Source organism: Podarcis gaigeae, assembly GCF_964106915.1.
Source record: "Podarcis gaigeae genome assembly, chromosome: 6".
In the NCBI taxonomy this organism is placed as follows: domain Eukaryota; kingdom Metazoa; phylum Chordata; class Lepidosauria; order Squamata; family Lacertidae; genus Podarcis; species Podarcis gaigeae.
Genome location: NC_139682.1, coordinates 73,154,233 through 73,173,649, shown reverse-complemented (window position 1 = coordinate 73,173,649; position 19,417 = coordinate 73,154,233). Strand labels below are relative to the sequence as shown.

The following is a 19,417-nucleotide window of genomic DNA, read 5'->3' as shown; positions in this document are numbered from 1 at the left end:
AACTTTTTGTATTCTGTAAGCTTCTTAGAACACAACAGCCTCAAATCCAAGTACTTCAAACTTCTGGTAATAGTTCTGTTGGGGGAATAAAGGACTGGGTTCACCCAGCGTGGTCTGCAACATATAGACCTGATCCCCCAAAGAAGTAAAGCTGAATTATTTGGATTTATAACAGTTTACATCTGTTGACTTAATTTAGGACTAATACTGTGAATATGCATGCAGTTGCACAGAAGGAGATCCCACTAACAAAAATCAGAAAAGTATACTTCAATATAAATGGATTTAGCACCAAACAGATTTATTTCAATGGGCTTTGAACTCAGGCAGGAAGCCTGCTGGTCTGTTTTACAAACTCCCCCCTCTTTGTTCCATCTTTGTTTTCAAGGCAGTTGACAAAACCAGAAGATTAATCAAGCCACAGATGAGCCACCATACATGACATTGTGTTGTGTTATGGGGTCATGAGTCCTGCCTGTTTTATGTCTTCCAGCTTAAATGGCACTTACGGAGCCAGCTTTTCGTGATACATCTCTTTGTGTTAAAATTTTGGAACGCATTGCAGCACATTCAGCTCAGGCGCTCACCACCTGCCAATAGTACCCCTCCAAATATGAGTTCCATAGCAGAATAATGGAATTCATATTAATCTAAGCTAGCCTGGAGCACACTGTTCACTTACTGCAGAACTTGTCCCCCCTGTTGAAGCCAAGTAGTTCTTCTTGCTGCTTTGGTCCTCTTCCCATGCATTGTTACTGTGCCCCGCCACATACAGAGTAAGCGGAGAATGCTAGGAAATGAGTAATTTTCCCAAACAGTCTCCTAATTATCCTGCTTGCCCCCCAAAGAAAACAAAGCCAGGAAGACCAGCTGTAGGGCAAGGTAGCAAACAAACAAAGAGCTGCTTGTGAGAGGGGAATAGAGGCGTTCTCAGATTTATTTTATTTACTTGTTCCTTGTCAAAACCCATCTTACAAAAAGCCCTGAAGTCAGTGCCACTCTGCCATGTCAGGGGAAGGCCCAGTAGTCCAGAGAAGCTGGGAGGGAGCTGGGCATGTTTAGCCTGGAGAAGAGGAGGTTAAGGGGTGATATGATAGCCATGTTCAAATATATAAAAGGATGTCACATAGAGGAGGGAGAAAGGTTGTTTTCTGCTGCTCCAGAGAAGCAGACACGGAGCAATGGATCCAAACTACAAGAAAGAAGATTCCACCTAAACATTAGGAAGAACTTCCTGACAGTAAGAGCTGTTCGACAGTGGAATTTGCTGCCAAGGAGTGTGGTGGAGTCTCCTTCTTTGGAGGTCTTTAAGCAGAGGCTTGACAACCATATGTCAGGAGTGCTCTGATGGTGTTTCCTGCTTGGCAGGGGGTTGGACTCGATGGCCCTTGTGGTCTCTTCCAACTCTATGATTCTAAGCATTCCTGGATGCCTTTCACATTGGAGGAAGAGAGCGCTTAAAAATCTAAACAACAAAAAGGGGCAGCCTTTGTAACCGTGTGTGTGTGTGTGTGTGTGTGTGTCGGATAAGAGTTTCGTACCAAGGAAGGAAAAGAGGCACAAGTGTCAACAGGCCAGAATGGAAATGGTGACACCTCCTGCAATTCAGTCCATGAACTTTCTAGCCTTCAAACATTTTCAAACCCAACTCCTTGCATCTGATTCTGGTTCTAGACTGTGGAGTTTTGATTTTTTTTATTAAAGTAGATCCTACAAGGCCCAACGTGTAGTTAGTGAACAAAGGCTATATGAAACATTTCCTGGCTTAAAAAACACAGCAAGGTCTCTTTTTCTTGACTTGGAATGAAGTTGGCTTGGTGGCCAAATGCCTTAAAATCCAGTATTTCATAAGAAATGGCAAGGTAAACATGAATCTAGCATTGTGCATACATCACTTCCCATACCCGTGGCAGGAGCGCACCGGCTCAGAGTGAACAGAATTCTCAACTGAGAAATTAAAAGGCATATTGTTTACTGTCAAGTGTCCAGCAGGTTAGAGGGCAGATCAATGACCACTTTGACAGCCGTGCAAGATGCTTTAGTGCTCATTCTTCCTTCACCTGCCACCTATGCTGTTGTCTCTCTGCACCTTATTAACTTCTGATTTTTAACTCTACTAAAACAATGCTCTCTTGGACCTAACCATTTGAGGTAAGTGCAATTCTCTTTAAAAGTTAGATTTAGAAGTGGGATAACGCATGGAATTTGTGACTTTTTTATTTATTTATGTTGCAGCTCTGAGAATGAGAATGGCAAAACTGGGCAAAAAAGTCATTTAGGAGCTGCAGTGGTATAAATACTAAGTATCTGCTGGTGTGACGTGAAGCAGAAGAAGAGCTTTCTCTATTTCGGACTTTGACGGCTTTCGCCTATTCGAAAGAAGCATACATAAGAATAATGGCACCCTGCAGAAAAGTGAATGGATCGCAAGTTGTGCTTCCAGCTATCCAACCCAACCCATATGAATTTAACTTCAAGTGCCTTCAGAAATTTCTGATAACAAATGGGACATTTCTAATAAATGCTATGACTATGTAATTGGAAGCTAAGAGCCAGTATCTTTAACAAGGCTGCACTCATAAGAGTCCCATTTATTGAGTGAGGGCTGGCTGTTTCCTATTCAGATCATTCTCTAAGCCCAACCACACAAGCAAGAATGTATCTTCCTATCCTTACCAATTGTGGATGGAGTGTCACAGCTCATGATTTGTACATTTCCATAAATCACGGGATCTGAAGTGGGACTATGATGTAAACTAGGATGTTTACTACTACCCAAACCCACCATCTTCCCTAGAGATTATCTCCATGTGTTCTTTTGGTTCTTGTTAAGGAAACTCCTGGCAGGGTGAACTACTGTACCGTATTTTTCGCTCTATAAGACGCACCAGACCACAAAATGCTACTAGTTTTGGGAGGAGGAAAACAAGGGGGGAAGTATTCTGAATCTCAGAAGCCAGAACAGCAAGAGGGATCGCTGCACAGTGAAAGCAGCAATCCCTCTTGCTGCTCTGGCTTCTGGGATAGCTGCGCAGCCTGCATTCGCTCCATAAGATGCACACACATTTCCCCTTACTTTTTAGGAGGGAAAAAGTGAGTCTTATAGAGCAAAAAATATGGTACATACTCTAACCCACATCTTTTGTCATCTCCCACAGGGCGACTAGGGGTGCTGGAAGATAGATTTCTACTTCTGACAGTAGCAGGGCCAGTTCTCTGAACTACAAATAGCCTTGACCTATGTACAACCCCACCTGACCCCACTATCACCAGCCTGCCAGCTGTGAACCACGGAAATGGCAAGAGCAGAGACTTTAGAAATATATTTATATGGTTATCAGTACTTGCCAAAGTGTGTTTGCAGCTTCAAAAATGAAGGCATCATGCATATGTAAAACACCTACTAGAGATGGAAAGCACTGCCACTCTCTGCTAATGCACTCAAGCTCAATGCATCCTGCATTGTGTCAACCCCATCGCATTTCCCCATTCAGAATTGGGGCAGAGGGGGGTCAAAAGTCTGTTATGGGGTGGGTGGGAGAGAGACCAACAAGCAGGGTTTAGACAAAAAAAATTCCTTCCAGTAGCACCTTAAACACCAACTAAGGTGCTACTGGGAGGAATTTTTTTTTGTTTTGACTATGGCAGACCAACACGGCTACCTATCTGAAGCAGGGTTTAGGTGGTTTCTTTCCACCATCTTATGCTTATATCAATCTGTCACTTTTCCACTCCATAGTTACAGACTCCCACTGACCTAGGAATAAGCCCCATTGAATTCCATAGGATTTACTGCTGCGTAGTCATTGTTAGGATTGTGCCGTTAGCCACTTCAGATTAAACAGCACTTCCCTGCCCCACTGTGGTCATTTTTCCTCCAGCACCTCTGCTAAACACATTTTCAGACAGGTAGACATGGCCAAAGTTCTGAAGAAGTTAAGAAAAATAAAAATCACAATAATTCATGCTCCAGCATAAGGATTTGCTAGAAGGAAAGTTCTCTGCTTCAGGACATAGCTATCTGCTGCACAAGAACTCAGCCTGGGCCACAAACAGGACAGAGAACAGAATGGGCAAGACTTGCTGATTTGGAGAATTTTTTGAGACAACAGGCTGAAGTATGTGTACAAAAAAATATTTAAAATAGTTGAAATTTTGTTTGGGCATTGTGCTTTCAAAGCACAGATTTCTATTCTGATAAACATTGAGATTTGTGCTTGTGGGCTGTTTCATTTCCTTGAGTTGGCAACCGTTTAAACTTAACCATGATTAAACTCTGAGCAAGAGCACCCCACAGTGTCTCAGCAGTAGAAGTGACAGTCCCAGTGGCTCGGCTGTGCATCCAAGAGTTTTATATGAAAATGTCAAGTGCAGCAAGACTGCATCTTCCCTACAAACAGGTCAAAGACAGAGAGACAGAGAGAGAGAGAGAGAGAGAGAGAGAGAGAGAGAGAGAGAGAGAGAGAGAGATTTGGCAAGCAGATTAGCCTGCTGGAATGTTTAAGTGATACATATAGTTATGGCGAGAGGCCAGGGGTCCTCTTTAATTGCCCATTTCATTAACTTTCAGACAGTGATTCAGGGGCACCTGAAAATACAAGTCCATGTGTGGATGGCACTTGCTTCTGGACAAACTGAGATGGCTTCTTCATATAAGTATCAAGAAAAAAGTACACAAAGTACACAAAGCAACTCTTTTAATTTATGCAATTCACACTCTCATAATAGGATAAAAAAATGAAGCACTGGAATGTAATGCACTATAAAATCAGTGCAGATGGTCTCACACTTGATTTGTGCAGGGTGTAGCAGGTACGGAAAGCAAGGAAAGCGTCAAGGGGACAGGGAGTAAGAAATCCAGTTATTTCAATCCAGTGTGGAAGACAACATGAACCACAATGGGTGGAATCCACTTGCATCCTTTTGCCTGTGGGAAGAGTTTTTCATCTAGCAGCAGCCTTTGCAAATAGATGAGGACAGGTTATTTTTGCTCATCCTGCACCTCCCCCTCCCACCGGCAGCATCTTCCATGCTATTCTTGAGGGACCCACACCATCTAGAGCATTGTCAAAAAATCACCCACCTGCCTCTGCTGTTTTCAGTGACATCCAATGGATAATTGGATTTCACCCAGAGACTGCAGGTTGACAGTTTTTTTCATACACACACATATTTATATATATATATATGTGCCAATCATTCTTTAAACAAATGTTGGCACTAGTTCTAGAGAGCTTTCTGGTACAGCTACTAGTTACCTGTTAAAGAAACTCAGAGCGAGGAGAGAGATGTAATCTACAAGAACACTGGTTGCTTCAAAGGAGAAAGGGCAGTTAGATCTCCACCAGAGCTGTTCCCCACCACCACTCTTAACACCATATAGTCTTCCAACAGAGCTACAAATCCAAGACGTTTGTGCCAAACACAATCCTTGGGATCTCCGATGCCTGAAATAAGTTGTTCCAAACAATATCTGGCCCCTAACTGGCTTCCATTCTCGTTCCCACTCGACTCACAAAATTGTTTCCAAATATAACTGCTGAAATCCCTATGGATGAGGCATCCTTAAAAACTAATGCCTTGCAGTCTGAAATCCAGCCACAAAAGCCTTTAGTGATAGACCATTATTCTTCATCACACTGAGACAATGACTATCTGCATCCATGCTCAGGTTAGAGGCAGGCTGGGGAGAGAGATATGTAGACCTTTAACCATCCTCTAGCTAGCCTATAGACCATGAGCATATGGAGCTCCTATGTCATAATGGTGGTGGTTGCAGGTGGAGACTAGCTAGGAATAACATGAACATGTTAACCTATTAGATGGATGGACAGACAGCTGATCAAGTGCAATGGCAGGCAGTCCAGTTCAAATCAATGGCAACCCTGGAACAAGAAAGGCCAACTTCTCAATTGGAAGCTCTCCCTTGAGCCTTGAAGTGACCGATGAATCTACAGGATCCAGATAGACAAATGTTGAAGGGAGGCGTTTAGTCATGCTGGAGACCAAGGCAGTTCTGACCAGGTTGGGACAACGTATTTGCCAAGAAAGGTCTAATTCTGCCCTGCAACGGCTGTATAATGAGGACCAGGTTTATATGAGGTTTCTTAAATCCCAAATTGGCAGTGTTTACGTTACAGATCGTCCTTCTGCTATGAACTTCAGCAAGACACGTCTCCAACAGTTCTATTGCAAGCTCTTCGGAGTATTAAAGGCTTCTTCTTTGTCATACTTTTACAATTGCTGTCAGGAAGGTGGTGAGAAATGCCACATTGCCACTGATGTAGATGAACAGTACTGTCTTTTTAAATGTATGCCCCTGTAAATAGAAAAAAGGAAACACTGGGAATGCAACCATTTGTGAAAATGCTGAGTCAGATCAGAAAAAAGACACGTGTCTACCAGTCTAGCCTTCCCTGGCAAAAATAAGGAGTGGAGAGGATATACGGCAAGTATGTGAAAACCATAGCTGTCAACGTTTTCCTTTTTTTAAAGGAAATTCCCTTATTCCGAATAGGATTCCTCACAAGAAAAGGAAAAAGATGTCATCTATGGTGAAAACTCTGGCCCATCAGATGCCAACTTCCATCAGCCCTAGCCAGCAAAGCCAATGGTCAGGAGTAGGGGTAGACAACATTTCCGGTTGTCTCAGTTTCTCATTTTTCCACTCTAAAATTGTCCCCATTTGGCACCAATTTGATTTTTTTTTATTTTTAAAAAAACCCTCATGAAAATTTATCAAAATCTTAGTAGGACTTTCTCCTAATAAATGCATTTTTATATGAAGGTTTGACTAACTTACTCATTTTTGCAATCAATTTCCCTTAATATCGTGTCTTTTTCTTTGTTATTTCACTAACATATTCATTTTTACACACACCTTCCCCCAGTCTATATATTTCTGTAAAACATTGTTTGGTTAAGCTACTACATCACAAACTTTGGATAAGTGTGAATTTCGAAGGATAACTGTGCTTTGGTTCACACACTGCTTCAGAAAGTGTGAATTGGACAGATTCAGCTTTAAATGTGAACTGAATTTAATTTCCCCTTCATTCCTAACTCAGGAATAATGAGAATTGTGGTCTGGCAACATGTGAAGGGCCACAGGTTAGGAAAGGCTGCTCTGGAATGTACCACTACAGGATACAAATGGGGGGGAGACACATTCCAAACGCTTCCCCATTGAAAGAGAAACCCTCTGCACATGATATATCAAGGAGATGGGAATGGAAGAAGGAAGCTTGTACACAAGGTTAGCCACCTTTTGCATTAACTTGCTTTTCACTTAAAAGCACATGGGAGCATTCAAATGAGCTAACCTTACACCCTGAAAGTAGTATAGCTCTTAGTAGGCAGCTCCATGCTCAGAAAAAATACTTATGCATATATTTATCCTCTCACATGCATTCTGTGCTTACCTGTGCTTCTGCCGTTGTAATGGACTGCAGAATCTGTATCCTGTCTTCTTCCAACACTTGAACTGCAAAATAAAAGTTTCACAGTTGATTTTTATTTAGCCTGAAGCCATCAAAGCAGTGTAAAAGATAAAAATATATAATCCCCAAAATGCAAATTCTGAAATTAAAACCGTGCCTACAGATCTAGATCAGAGCTACACTCTACCCTTTATGTTTCTGGTCATTTACCAGATTATCTCAAAAGACACCAGACACAATTCAGTGGACACAATAGATCTTTAAGCAGCCCTGTTTTAGATTGTGCCTGTTGAGCTTCATCCACCAGTTCAAAATAAAGGGGGTGCCGCTCAGTGAAGACACTGTTTGAAATGAGCATATTCTGATGGAGAAGTGGAAATACTGTCCTTCACATAGCTCCATTCTGGAACACACTTTACTTATTCTAGTTCAAGACACTCTACAGCTGGTGTGTGGAAGCTTTGAGACTACGTTGGCCATGCTGGCTGAAATTGATAGGAGTTGGGAGTCCAACAATAGCTGGAAGGCCACAAGCTGGGAAAGGTTGTCCAGTGGAAGACACAAGAGGGCAGGGGAGAGAAATGTGGGCAGAGATTTCCATTTGGTCCCAGGGGAACAGAGCTCAAATGCCTGCCTATCCATGGGCTCCCCTAGTGTCAGAAGCATTTACCATCTCAGCCTCAGACCCTGTTCCATAAATTAAATCAATCAGAAGTTCTTTGTCCTTCAAACCCATCTCTCTTCAAACTGATAAGCAAAGGCGTTGTGTGATGGGCTAGTTTCGATATGCATCCCTCCAGCCACTTCTGCCACATTATCGCTCCTGAATAAAAATTATTTTATCAGGTATATCATGTTACATTTCTCCACTCAAATATGTACCTGGGGCTTTCACAGCAATTGTGAAAACTGCAGGGGGAGGGGAGAACAGCAGATCAGGATAATGCAAACAGGTCTTTAGACAATGAAAAGCAATCTCTTTCATGAGCCAGGACATCTGCCTCTTGTTGCAACTGCATTGTGTTCAATGCAAGCTAAAGCAGAGATTGGTCATAGTACCTTTGTGAATGAGGCAGTAGCCATGTATCTCCAGGAGAACATCGGTGCCAACATGCCAAGCTACAAATCCCATCATTGTATATGTATCCCATGGATCTGGAAGGTTGAGAGCTGGCAAGTCCATTCCGAGGAATATTACCACCACTAAAGGACAGGGCCAGGTTTACAAAAACAGAGAGTAAGCAAAATTAGATCAAGTAATTTCAACCGGCAGTACTGCAACTAATTGCTGCAGTGTGGTTAGCAACAAAATACATGATAAAAATACAACCCAAAGTCCCACATAATTACAGGCTACCTGCTCACTTGTATAAAGCAAGAGATTCCATATCCTCTGTGGTTTCCAATGCACAGATACTAAGGTTTCCTCCAGAACATTTTGTAGGAGTCATTCAAGTGACCACTGAATTTTATATTTGTGCATTTAGAGCATTGTGGACCCATAACAACACATCTTTCTTTTTTTAAAAAATTGACTCTTTGCAGTTTGGAAATGACAGGGAAATGCATTGACAAATGTCGGATGAACAAATGACTAATGGAAAGGTGTAAGCAAATCAGAACAAGTGTCCAATAAAGACCAGACATAGGTAAACTTTGGACAAGCAAGTCGGGATGAATACCCAACAACCAGGCTATCTAGAGGAGCTTTAAGCCTTCAGACACAATGTTTAGCAGTTGTAGTCTATGCACTCCCAGTGATGGTCAGATTGTGGTCACGGAACAACGTGCATTTATTTGATATTGCATGTGAAACCAAAGCAATTTCAAGTACACTGGTACCTCGGGTTACATATGCTTCAGGTTACATATACTTCAGGTTACAGACTCCGCTAACCCAGAAATAATACCTCGGGTTAAGAACTTTGCTTCAGGATGAGAACAGAAATTGCACGGCGACGGCACGGGAGCAGCGAGAGGCCCCATTAGCTAAAGTGGTGCTTCAGGTTAAGAACAGTTTCAGGTTAAGAACGGACCTCCGGAACGAATTAAGTACTTAACCCGAGGTACCACTATAGTCAGCAAGATGCCAGAGTGAAGTTACCACAAAATGCAAGATCTGCAAGTATTGGACTGCCACTCGTAGAAAGCCACATAAATTAACTTAAGAAAAGCATAATTAATACCCATTGTCCCTAGCCATCTTACAAATCAACATTTTAGATAAGGCTAGATTGAATTATTCATTCACCTGCTAATATTCTAGCAGTTGTGCCCGTGCTCCAGTGTAACCAGTTGAAGATTTCTCTTCTGTTCCCAAAGAAAAAGGAAAAGAAAGTCAGTGCATGATTCCAAACACCATCAGTGCCCGGGGTGTGAAAAGAGAATGAGGATGATTACATCACCACACACTCATTAGGGTTGCTGTAACTGGAGTTGCAAACTTGGGGGTTACAAATTTCTGGAAGAGGGCGCAGGTCTGGGGTTTCCATACCCATTAACCACAGGATCATTGCCCTTTAAAACTCTTAACCCGGCTGGTAATTCCCTCGCACTCTCATTGGAATATATTTATGTAACTTGAGCATGCAAGAATACCTTGGTGCTTGAGGTGGAGGTCTGAAGCCTGCCATAATGGGCTGAAAGATTGCCAGTGCCATCACTGTACAGCCAAGATATGGATGGAAGCCTGCTTGCTGTATAAAAGATAGGTTTGGTTATGAACAACCCTCCAACAATGCTTTTTTGACAAAGACCACACTTCACAGCAGGATATAGTCATTGCATGGATATGCTATGCAAGTTCTTGAATACAGTGGTACATTGGTTCTCAAATGCCTTGGTACTCAAACAGCTTGGAACCCAAATACTGCAAACCCAGAAGTAAGTGTTCCGGTTTGAGAACTTTTTTCAGAAGCCGTAACATTTCAGAATGTTACGCTTCCGATTTGAGTGCCACACTTCCATTTTGAGTGTTATGCTGAGGTCTATCTGTTTTGGCTATTTATTTTGCATTTTTGTTTTTGCGGCTCTTTCTTTTTGTTTTTGTGACTGTGTGAAACCCAGTTCAGCTACTGATTGTGTTACTGCAGTACATTGTTTATTACTTTCATTTTATGGATCAATGGCCTCGTTGGATAGTAAAACAGATTAATCCATTTTGCATTACTTTCTATGGGAAAGCGCACCTTGGTTTTGGAACCCTTTGGTTTTGGAGCGGAATTCCAGAACAGATTAAGTTTGAGAACCAAGGTACTACTGCACTTAAGGGACCGTTTTCCATACTTAGAAAGCCAGACTTGGAGAGAACACTTTTATTTTATTTTTTTAAAGAATATTTTAAAAGAATTACCATTATTTACCAAGTATCAAATAGAAGCACACACATGCACAAAGACTGCAGAACAAAGAAAGGGCCCAAAGATACTAGGAGATGGCATAATACCGTATTTTTCGCCCTATAGGACGCACTTTTTCCCCTCCAAAAATGAAGGGGAAATGTGTGTGCGTCCTATGGGGCGAATGCAGGCTTTCGCTGAAACTTGGAGAGCGAGAGGGGTCAGTGTGCCCGCGCTTCGGGAAGCTATCCTTAAGCCTGGGGCGCTCGCGGGAGTTCCCGCAGGGCTCCCTAGGCTGCGGATAACAGCCTGCTGCACGGAGCGCGGGGCGCGCTGAAGCAGAGCGCCCCGCACTTCGGGCAAATTTAGGCAGCCTAGGGAGCCCTGCGGGAGTTCCCGCGGGTGGGGGGAAATAAAAAAAAATTCTTTATTCCCCCAACAAAAAAAAAACCTAGGTGCGTCCTATGGGCCGGTGCGTCCTATAGGGCGAAAAATACAGTAATTCTCTCATTGTGGAGCAAATTCTGAAGACAATTATGCTATTGTATTAGGGTGCATTCCTGACCTTCTTTGGACCAGGTTTTGAGGAGGGGTGGATGAAGACTGGCACAGCAATTTACCTCCTTCACACACACACACACACACACACACACCTTCCACCCCAGCACAAGTTTGCCAAGACCAGATGGCAAATACAGGATTTTTCACTTGGTCATCCACATCAGGTGTCTTACATAACAAATCAAGAACAAACATAGCTCTCGGTTCTGAACTTTGTGACTCTTTTATAGGTAACGGGAAAGAACAGTCTCAGAACCCAAAATTTTTAACATAGCTACACATGGGGAGTTACATTGTTGAATGAAAGCATCAAGCTTATGTAATGTCACTTACATCGCTCCAGCCTCCCCGGTATAAGAATGGAAGAATGAAAGATGCACCTGTAAGCAGCACTGTCATCACCATTAGGGCACGATGGACCTATCGATAAAAAGTTAGGTATTTTAAAGAAAATAGCTTAGTTCAATAGAATCCAGAGACTCATTCTTATGCAAAATTCTAGTAACAAGGAACATGGTGGCAGAAAATCAATCTGTTTAGAATAAAAATGGAACCTATGCTCTTAAGGAATACACAAAAGGATTTGAGGGAAATCTTGCAGAAGGTTGGATTGCAGGACCTTAGAGATGCCTTCCAACTATTATGATTCCTAGCACATCACTTAAATAGAGACCAATGGCCATCTTCTGGCTTTTCCTCCCACCTGAAACCAGATCTCTTCTCCAAACAGCAATGAATTAGGCCAGACAGGCTTGAAGAATCGGGCAACGATCACACCAATGCTAACGGTGGTCATCCATGCAACGAACATTAATGCACCTGAAAAAGGAAGAGACAAAAGGTTCTTGCAAAGAGCTATAAGTTGTGAAGTAGCCACGGTTTAAAAATAAAATCAAAGGTCACTCTTATGGCTTCAGACATTCAAAGAGCGCTTTTCGAGCCATTATGGTTTCTTTCATCCCCAGCCTAAAATATCAGAAGCTGTTCTTACACTGCTTCCTATAAAGATGGTATTATGTACTGAGTTGAATAGGACCCAAAATGCAGCAGTCTGATTGGCCCTAGAACAATAGGACCCAGAATGCAACAGTCTGATTGGTCCACAGGAGCCACCCAATTCAGGTCCAGGTGGAAGTGAATCCGCAACCTGATTGGCCTACAGGAGAATCCCGGAATTAGCCAATCACATGGGACCCATTGTGGAAATAATGTATATAAAGCAGACATTCTGGGGGAACTTCCTTTCTTCCTCACCACTATGAGCTGAATAAAGAGAATGAAATCCACTCTCGACTCCAAGTATATTTCAGATGGTATGAAAGTTTGCACACCTTCTTCCTCTGAGAAGCTTTCGTGTAGAAAACACAGGATGTTGTCTATAAGTGCATTCTGTCGTCCCCCCTAGCATCCCATACAGAACTGCAAGACTTTGAAAGTTCACCTGTTACAGATGCTGGAAGAAGACCCCGCCACCCCAGCTACAAGTCATTGGACCACAGGAGACCTAGCCCATCCTTGCACATTAAACAGAGCATTAGCTTGCCATGGATCTTGATGAGAAGTGGGGAACGGGATCCTCCAATATCCTTTGCCGGTCCTGTAACGTTAAACTTTCCATCTGTGATCAGAGGCTGCCTGTAGTGTTTATGGATCATACCTCCTGCGCAAGAGATGAAGAACAGATAACATGTTAATGGCAAAGGAAGGGTGGGGAGGGACAGGGACTGCAAGGTAGGTTTGGATAAGAGGTTAGTGATTGGCTCAAGATCACCCAGTGAGCTTTGCAGCAAAGTAAGGATTTGAATCCAAGTTGGTAGACCTTTAAAAGGGTAAAAAGAGTATTGGGAAATAATTTATAAGGAATTGGGGGGGGGGGGATGTTTGAAAGTACTTTTCAAAAAAAAACACAACCAGAATCCTTTTTGGGGGGGAGGATAATTCAGATGGAAATTCCCAGATGTCAAAAAAGGCTATTTATGTATGCCACTACTGTGACCCGTGTTTTGTTAGCCCCAAAATGGAAAATGAGCGAGCTCCCATCTAAAGAAGAATGGCAACTCAAACTGATGGAACATGCGCAGCTTGTGGGTCTAACATATAGAATAAGAGAACAAGAAGAACATACGTTTAAAGAAGACTGGAAAATGTTTGCTGAATATATGGGGGAAACTGTGTACACTTGAAAACATTGGCACCATTAAGATAATTTCAGCAGTGTAAACAAGTCTTGCTGGATGTATTAATGGAATACTGAATGGTTTAGTTTATGTAAAATATGCAGGGATTTATGATATGCAGATTGAACCATGGAAAGAGAAGAAGGGAAGTCGTTGATATTTTAAGGTTTAATGAATATTTTAAATTGCAAAATAGAAAACTTAATAAAAATTGCACGCACAGACACGGATTTGAATCCAAGTCACTCCAGGAGGGCTCCATTGCCTAACCACAGTCCATAACCAGTAATGGAACCTTAAGGATTTTTGTCACTTTTCTTTCAGTTCCAAACTTACCTTCACTGACTTCCCCATCTGCCATAAATATATAGTAGTTTGCATCAAGATTAAACCTCCCTTGAAGAGCAGGAAAGTGAATTCTTCTTCTGAAAGAACACTGAATAAGTCCGTCAGCCAGCCTCCATGACATTTCATCCAGAGCAGGCTGTAGGGAAAATAAATTAATGCCAATTTAACATTTCTGCCTCCCAAGCTGAATGACCACAAATATAGTTTTGTTTTGTTTTTTTACATGCCTAGTGCTGCCATCAAAAGCTTACAGGCAACCGGGTTTATCAGAACAAACATTCCTGATCATGGGCGTGGCCAGGATTTTTGTCACGGGGGGCAGAACATCAGTTTGCTATGTATTTTTATTGATTGGGGGAGCAGTTGCCCCTCCCTGCCTCCTCCTTGGCTATGGCCCATGTTCCAGATCCAAACTGGCTGGCTTTTAGGAAGCAACCGCAGTGTGTTTGAGACAACCAATGTATTTCTAATGCTAAATTTGGTGTACCTACACAGTGATTTCTCAACATCACCCTACCAAGACCCATGAGGAACAGAGGCAATTTTGAAAGCTCAGAGTCCACCATACCCATGCTCTGTGGGCAAGAAACTCTTATACTGGAGTGGATGAGTTGAAAAATGTTTATTCAGATGAAGAATCAGAAGTTCCTTAGTTTCTTAACTTTTCTTTCTTTCTTTCTTCTCCTCTGCATCAGTGTTTTTATTTTACTTAGGTTAATGTTTCAGTTTGGACAGGAAAGATATTTGATAATAATCTTTGTATCTCTCTTTATAAAATCTAGTAAAAAATTGTTCCAAAAAGAGAGAGGAACTCTTTGCAAGCAATGGAGATCAGAAGCAAATAAAAGCTGGATGCATGGTATGCAACAACAGCAGCAAGGATACTTGTCGCTAAGCATTGGAAAACTCAAGATCTACCCACACTGGAAGAATGGCAGATGCAACTGATAGACTATATGGAACTGGCCGAGATGACTGGCAGAATCCGAGACCTGGGAGAAGAGACGGTGGAGGAAGACTGGAAGAAATTTAAGACTTATTTACAAAAATATTGTAAACTGTATGAATGCTAAGAAGGATGCCAGAGTATAAAAAACTTGGCACCATTAAGCTAGGTGAAGTGAAATATGAAGAGAAACTAAATTTAAGAAAAGGCAAAGTTTGGGAAATTTTAGGTTATATTTTAATTTTGGAGATTTGAATTAAAGTTACCTAAATTAGAGAAACAACATCAGAAAATAGATAATAAGAATAGAAAAAAGGGGATAAATTTGCTGGATAGAAATTTATTGCCAGGAATGCAGGAGCGGGAGATGTGAGGGAGTCCAAGAAGTTGAGAAAATTATGTTAAAAGATGTGTTATATTATATTGTTTCTTTGGTATTGTAATTAAGATAAAAACTATCAATAAATTTTTTTTAAAAAAAAAGCTGGATGCATGTGCCAGTTTCACATGACTACCACACCACCCACAAAGGTGCCTCAGGCTGTGTACAGAACATATATTTAAAGCACATGACTTGACCCAAAGAAGGTTAGTGTAATTTAAATATTGGTGTTAATTGCATTAACTGTGCTTAGGTCTGTCTCTCAAGTTGCCCTTCCCCTGGGTCTGATTTCTGTTCAGGGTTAGGATGCCTTCTGAAACAGCTTGAGGCTGCAGGATTCTGGCATGACTCATCCCTCCCCTTTCTCACCAGAGGGAGAAGTGAGTTTGTGCATGTGTGTATGTTGGCTGATATATATAGCCAGAAGCAACCAGCAGCCTTGCATGAATCTCTGTCCGGTTTGAGTCGCTTTGCCATTCTTACGTCAACTTCCTAAGACAAGGTTACTATACTTAGTTTGTTAGCAGTGTATAGGTTACAATGCACCAGAACCTCCTAACTGCATGTATGTCACGTGAATAATTGTCTTGTTGATTTGCGGCAATAAAATACTTTGCTTTGAACTATGTGGGCAAAGAGTTTTCTTCAACATCAACTCTGAAATGCACTGACAGCAGAAAAGGGCAAAAATCCCAAAGCTTTGCTGTGTTATTCTGCTAGTTATGCTGGTATAGGTGCGCCCTTAAAACGTTATCAAAGAATCCTGGACACTGTTGTTGGTTAAGGGTGCTGTGAATTGTGAGTAACGTACCAGTTCCCAGGATTCTTTGGGGGAAGCCAAATAAGCCAACATGTGTAGGAGTGTACGTGTCTATCAAAGGAACATGATGGATTCAATCCTATAATCTGCATTAAAAAAATAAAAAAGGGCCCATGGAACAAATACCTCTCTTTGGGAAAGAAAAGACGAGCTTGTTAAAGCCTCAGTGGCAAACTGGGAAATTGATATAGGACACAATATACCATATTTTTTGCTCTATAAGACGCAATTCTCCCTCCTCGGGGAAAAGCCCCCAAGAGCACACGCTCCGTGCGCTCTTTAAAGGGAGCACGGCTCTTGGAGGAGCCTTCCTCCCACTGCCCGGGAGAGGCTGCGCACAGCTATCCCATAAGCTGTCCTGAGGGCACCGGGACAAAGGCTCCCCCTGCCCTCAAGAGGTTTCATGCGGCTATCCCAGAAGCCAGATCCCTCTTGCTGTTCTGGCTTCTAGGATTCAGAATAATTTTTCTTGTTTTTCTCCTCCAAATACTAGGTGCATCTTATGGTCTGGTGCGTCTTATAGAGCAAAAAATATGGTAGGTTTTTAACCTCTGGGGAAAAACTCTGGAAAAGTGACTTGAAGTTTACAGCATGCTATTCTTTGAAGGAGAACTACCTGAAAATGATTCACAGGTGGTATTTAACTCTGAGTAGGCTTGCTAAGACGTAGAAGTCTGACTCAGATAATTGCTGGAGATGCAAAGAGGTGGAGGGGACGTTCTTTCATATGTGGTGGACTTGTAAAAGGGTAAAAGTACTGGGAAATTATCCATAATGAATTGGGGAAAAAATGTTTAAGAGTACTTTCCCCCAAAAAACAGAGTCCTTTCCGTTGGACTGAAATTCCCAGGTGTTAAAAAAAAGGTTATTTCTCTATGCTACTACTGTGGCCTGTGTTTTGTTAGCCCAAAAATGGAAACCGAGCTAGGTCCCAACTAAAGAAGAATGGCAACTTAAACTGATAGAATATGCACAACTCACAGACTTAACACATAGAACAAGAGAACAAGAAGAACATACGTGTAAACTACAGTGTAAACAGGTTTTGATGGATGCAGTAATGGAAAACTGAGTGATATAGCTTTTGTAAAATATGCAGGGATTTATGATATGTAAAATGAACCATGGAAGGTAGTCACTGATATCTTAAGGATGTAAAATGAGTATTTTAAATTGCAAACAAGAAAATTTAATAAAAATTATATCTATAAAGACACAAATACCTCTGAATCAAACTCTGGATAAGCACGTCCAGTTAAAGAAGCTGTCTTGATGTCAACGTGGTGACTGCCACTAATGCAGAGATAGGCATCGTCACCACCACCCTGCAAATAACGTCAAAGAGATTGTTAAATGGCATTCCCAGGGCAGGCAGCTCCCCGTGTCTGCACAGGCCCTGGCTACACAGCCAAGACAAATGGAGGCTCATGAAAGTCTATCCAGCACTGGCTCACCATTTAAGGACGCATTCACTGAAGTTCCTATTTTAACAACCCCAGGACTAGAGTCAATTCAGCTTTAACTTGCACAAGTAGTAAGGGGCTGTAAACTCTGGTAGCGACATGACGCAAGCCCCTAGCACCTAGGAGTTTGGGAGCACATACAAAAATGAGCTCTCAGGATCCGTACTACCACCAACACAAAGAATAGCACGTCGGAAGACTTTATTTGCCACTCTTGTAAAACGCCCTTCATTCAAGCAAATCCCTGGGTGCTATACAAAGCAAAATAGATTTGATAAAGTATATTATCAATGAAATGTGCTCTGTACATCTCATACTTATTCAGTACTGGTGCAAGCAGTCATGCAGTTGGAAATGTATATATGCCCTGGATACTCATGGAAGGGAACGTCTAGCTAATTGCAGCTCCCACGCTCAAGTATATTCTGGCTTTTAATGGTTCATTCTTATTTCCAGAAGTCTCTGCAAATTCCCCAGATTGGCAGTAGGATCCGAATGGAAAATAATGTTTACGAACCATCCACTGGTCATGAGACAGCGCAAATGCAATATAGCCATCACTAGGACCACTCATTTCCACCACAATCAAATCGACGTGGTCTCGTTTGAAAGACAGAAAGAAGCAGTTGCGGGCTCCAGGATCACAGTCGGAAGGGTTTCTCACACAGAATTTGTTGCTGCCACAGTCCGATGCACTGAACTAAGGGAGACAAGAAGCCAAATTACATTACCTAGTAGATCACTACTTGAGAAATGGCTGACGTTCTGGAAAATGCACTTGCACCGTTGCAGGATTTTAACGAGAAACCGTTTCCCACAACCTCAGATTTCTACCCAGCAATTATAGTTAGTTTCTCTGGCCATTATTTAGCTGCAAGCCTCAAATCAACATCGTTCAAACTCTGTAATTTTGGGTGCACACTACAATCCCACTCTTGTCTTAGTCAGGCAGCTCTGTTAATTGTTCGAAACTTTGCATTAGCAGGAGTATAATTAAAGGCTTTCTGAATCATACCAAACTGCTCCAGATAATTACACAAGCTCTGTAAAGATTAAAAAGGAGGTCCCTATGGATTTTAATGAGGAGAAAGAATGAAATACTGTCTGTTCATTTTGCAGGCGGCCGAGTGCAAAAAAAACCCCACTCTGTAGCAAATAATCATTTAAAGAGATTACCCTAAAGTTCAGTATTGGAGGCAACAAGATTCATCTAAGTTTTTGAAATGGCAGGAATGATAGTTAATACAGTACTTGACAAGAGACAAGAAGACTGAAAGGAAATCTAATCTATAGCTGCTACCCAAAAAGGCGAACAAGATTCAACAGAAAGCAGATGACTGATGCAATAGATTCATGAAGAGGATTAAAAGTGTGGTTTCATGGTTTGAAAATCTGTGTAAAGGCTGGCATCTATTTCTGCACTTGCGTTTGAGCCAAGGATTAGGCAATGAACAGGGAAAAACGCTGAGCCTTGGGCATAAGACTTCAGATCACCTTGAGCCCCATTTGTCATGAAGATTCTTAACGCAAGAAATCTTATCAGCCAATATATAATTTGTGTGACCAAGATGTGATAAGGCCTAGTCATATTGCACACTCCTTCCAGTGGCACATGTCCACCACCAGGGGGGCAGGGGGGCATGAAGTTTGAACAAAATTATAGCCCTGGAAGGACATCTAGTGAGCAGTTATGGTGCATTCTGGCACCATGCACCAAGATGCAGATAGGTATCTGGAGGTATAAAAGTCATCTGGCTATGGTGGTTTGGAGCCAATCCATGCATTCCTTAGCACACAACAAGCAGTCAGCTGAGAAGGCTGATACAAAGTGCAGTTGGGCTATCCTTCAGCATGGGTCAAAGGGGCACTTACAGGGCTGACATACGTCCGGGATTTCCTGGACATTACCGGGATTTCAAAGGCGGAAGTGATGTTTGGGGGGA

The 19,417-nt window shown here is 42.0% G+C and overlaps 2 protein-coding genes and 1 long non-coding RNA gene across 8 annotated transcripts in view; 2 read left to right on the top strand and 1 right to left on the bottom strand.

Moving 5' to 3' along the window:
• The window catches only part of PALMD (palmdelphin), a 58,113-nt gene extending 55,575 nt beyond the window's left edge, over window positions 1–2,538 (top strand). For both annotated transcript variants that reach the window (XM_083743442.1, XM_083743443.1), the window contains one exon: window positions 2,236–2,538. In XM_083743442.1, coding sequence (XP_083599568.1) covers window positions 2,236–2,279 — 44 coding nt within the window. In that variant the 3' untranslated portion in view covers window positions 2,280–2,538. The remainder of the gene's footprint in view (window positions 1–2,235) is intronic.
• Window positions 2,539–2,961: 423 nt separating this feature from the next.
• Window positions 2,962–4,216, top strand: LOC310846664. The gene is made up of 2 exons (XR_014565429.1): window positions 2,962–3,558; window positions 3,676–4,216. It is a non-coding gene; the product is annotated as an uncharacterized lncRNA (long non-coding RNA).
• A 464-nt stretch (window positions 4,217–4,680) lies between these two features.
• The window catches only part of LOC310846575 (ferric-chelate reductase 1-like), a 39,982-nt gene continuing 25,245 nt past the window's right edge, over window positions 4,681–19,417 (bottom strand). For all 5 annotated transcript variants that reach the window (XM_083743408.1, XM_083743405.1, XM_083743404.1 and 2 more), the window contains exons 6-16: window positions 17,992–18,174; window positions 17,235–17,336; window positions 13,852–13,999; window positions 12,882–12,998; window positions 12,042–12,157; window positions 11,672–11,758; window positions 10,038–10,135; window positions 9,691–9,749; window positions 8,499–8,642; window positions 7,422–7,483; window positions 4,681–6,319 (exon numbers count right to left, since the gene is read on the bottom strand). In XM_083743408.1, the coding sequence (XP_083599534.1) occupies window positions 6,227–6,319; window positions 7,422–7,483; window positions 8,499–8,642; window positions 9,691–9,749; window positions 10,038–10,135; window positions 11,672–11,758; window positions 12,042–12,157; window positions 12,882–12,998; window positions 13,852–13,999; window positions 17,235–17,336; window positions 17,992–18,174 (1,209 nt within the window). In that variant the 3' untranslated portion in view covers window positions 4,681–6,226. The remainder of the gene's footprint in view (window positions 6,320–7,421; window positions 7,484–8,498; window positions 8,643–9,690; window positions 9,750–10,037; window positions 10,136–11,671; window positions 11,759–12,041; window positions 12,158–12,881; window positions 12,999–13,851; window positions 14,000–17,234; window positions 17,337–17,991; window positions 18,175–19,417) is intronic.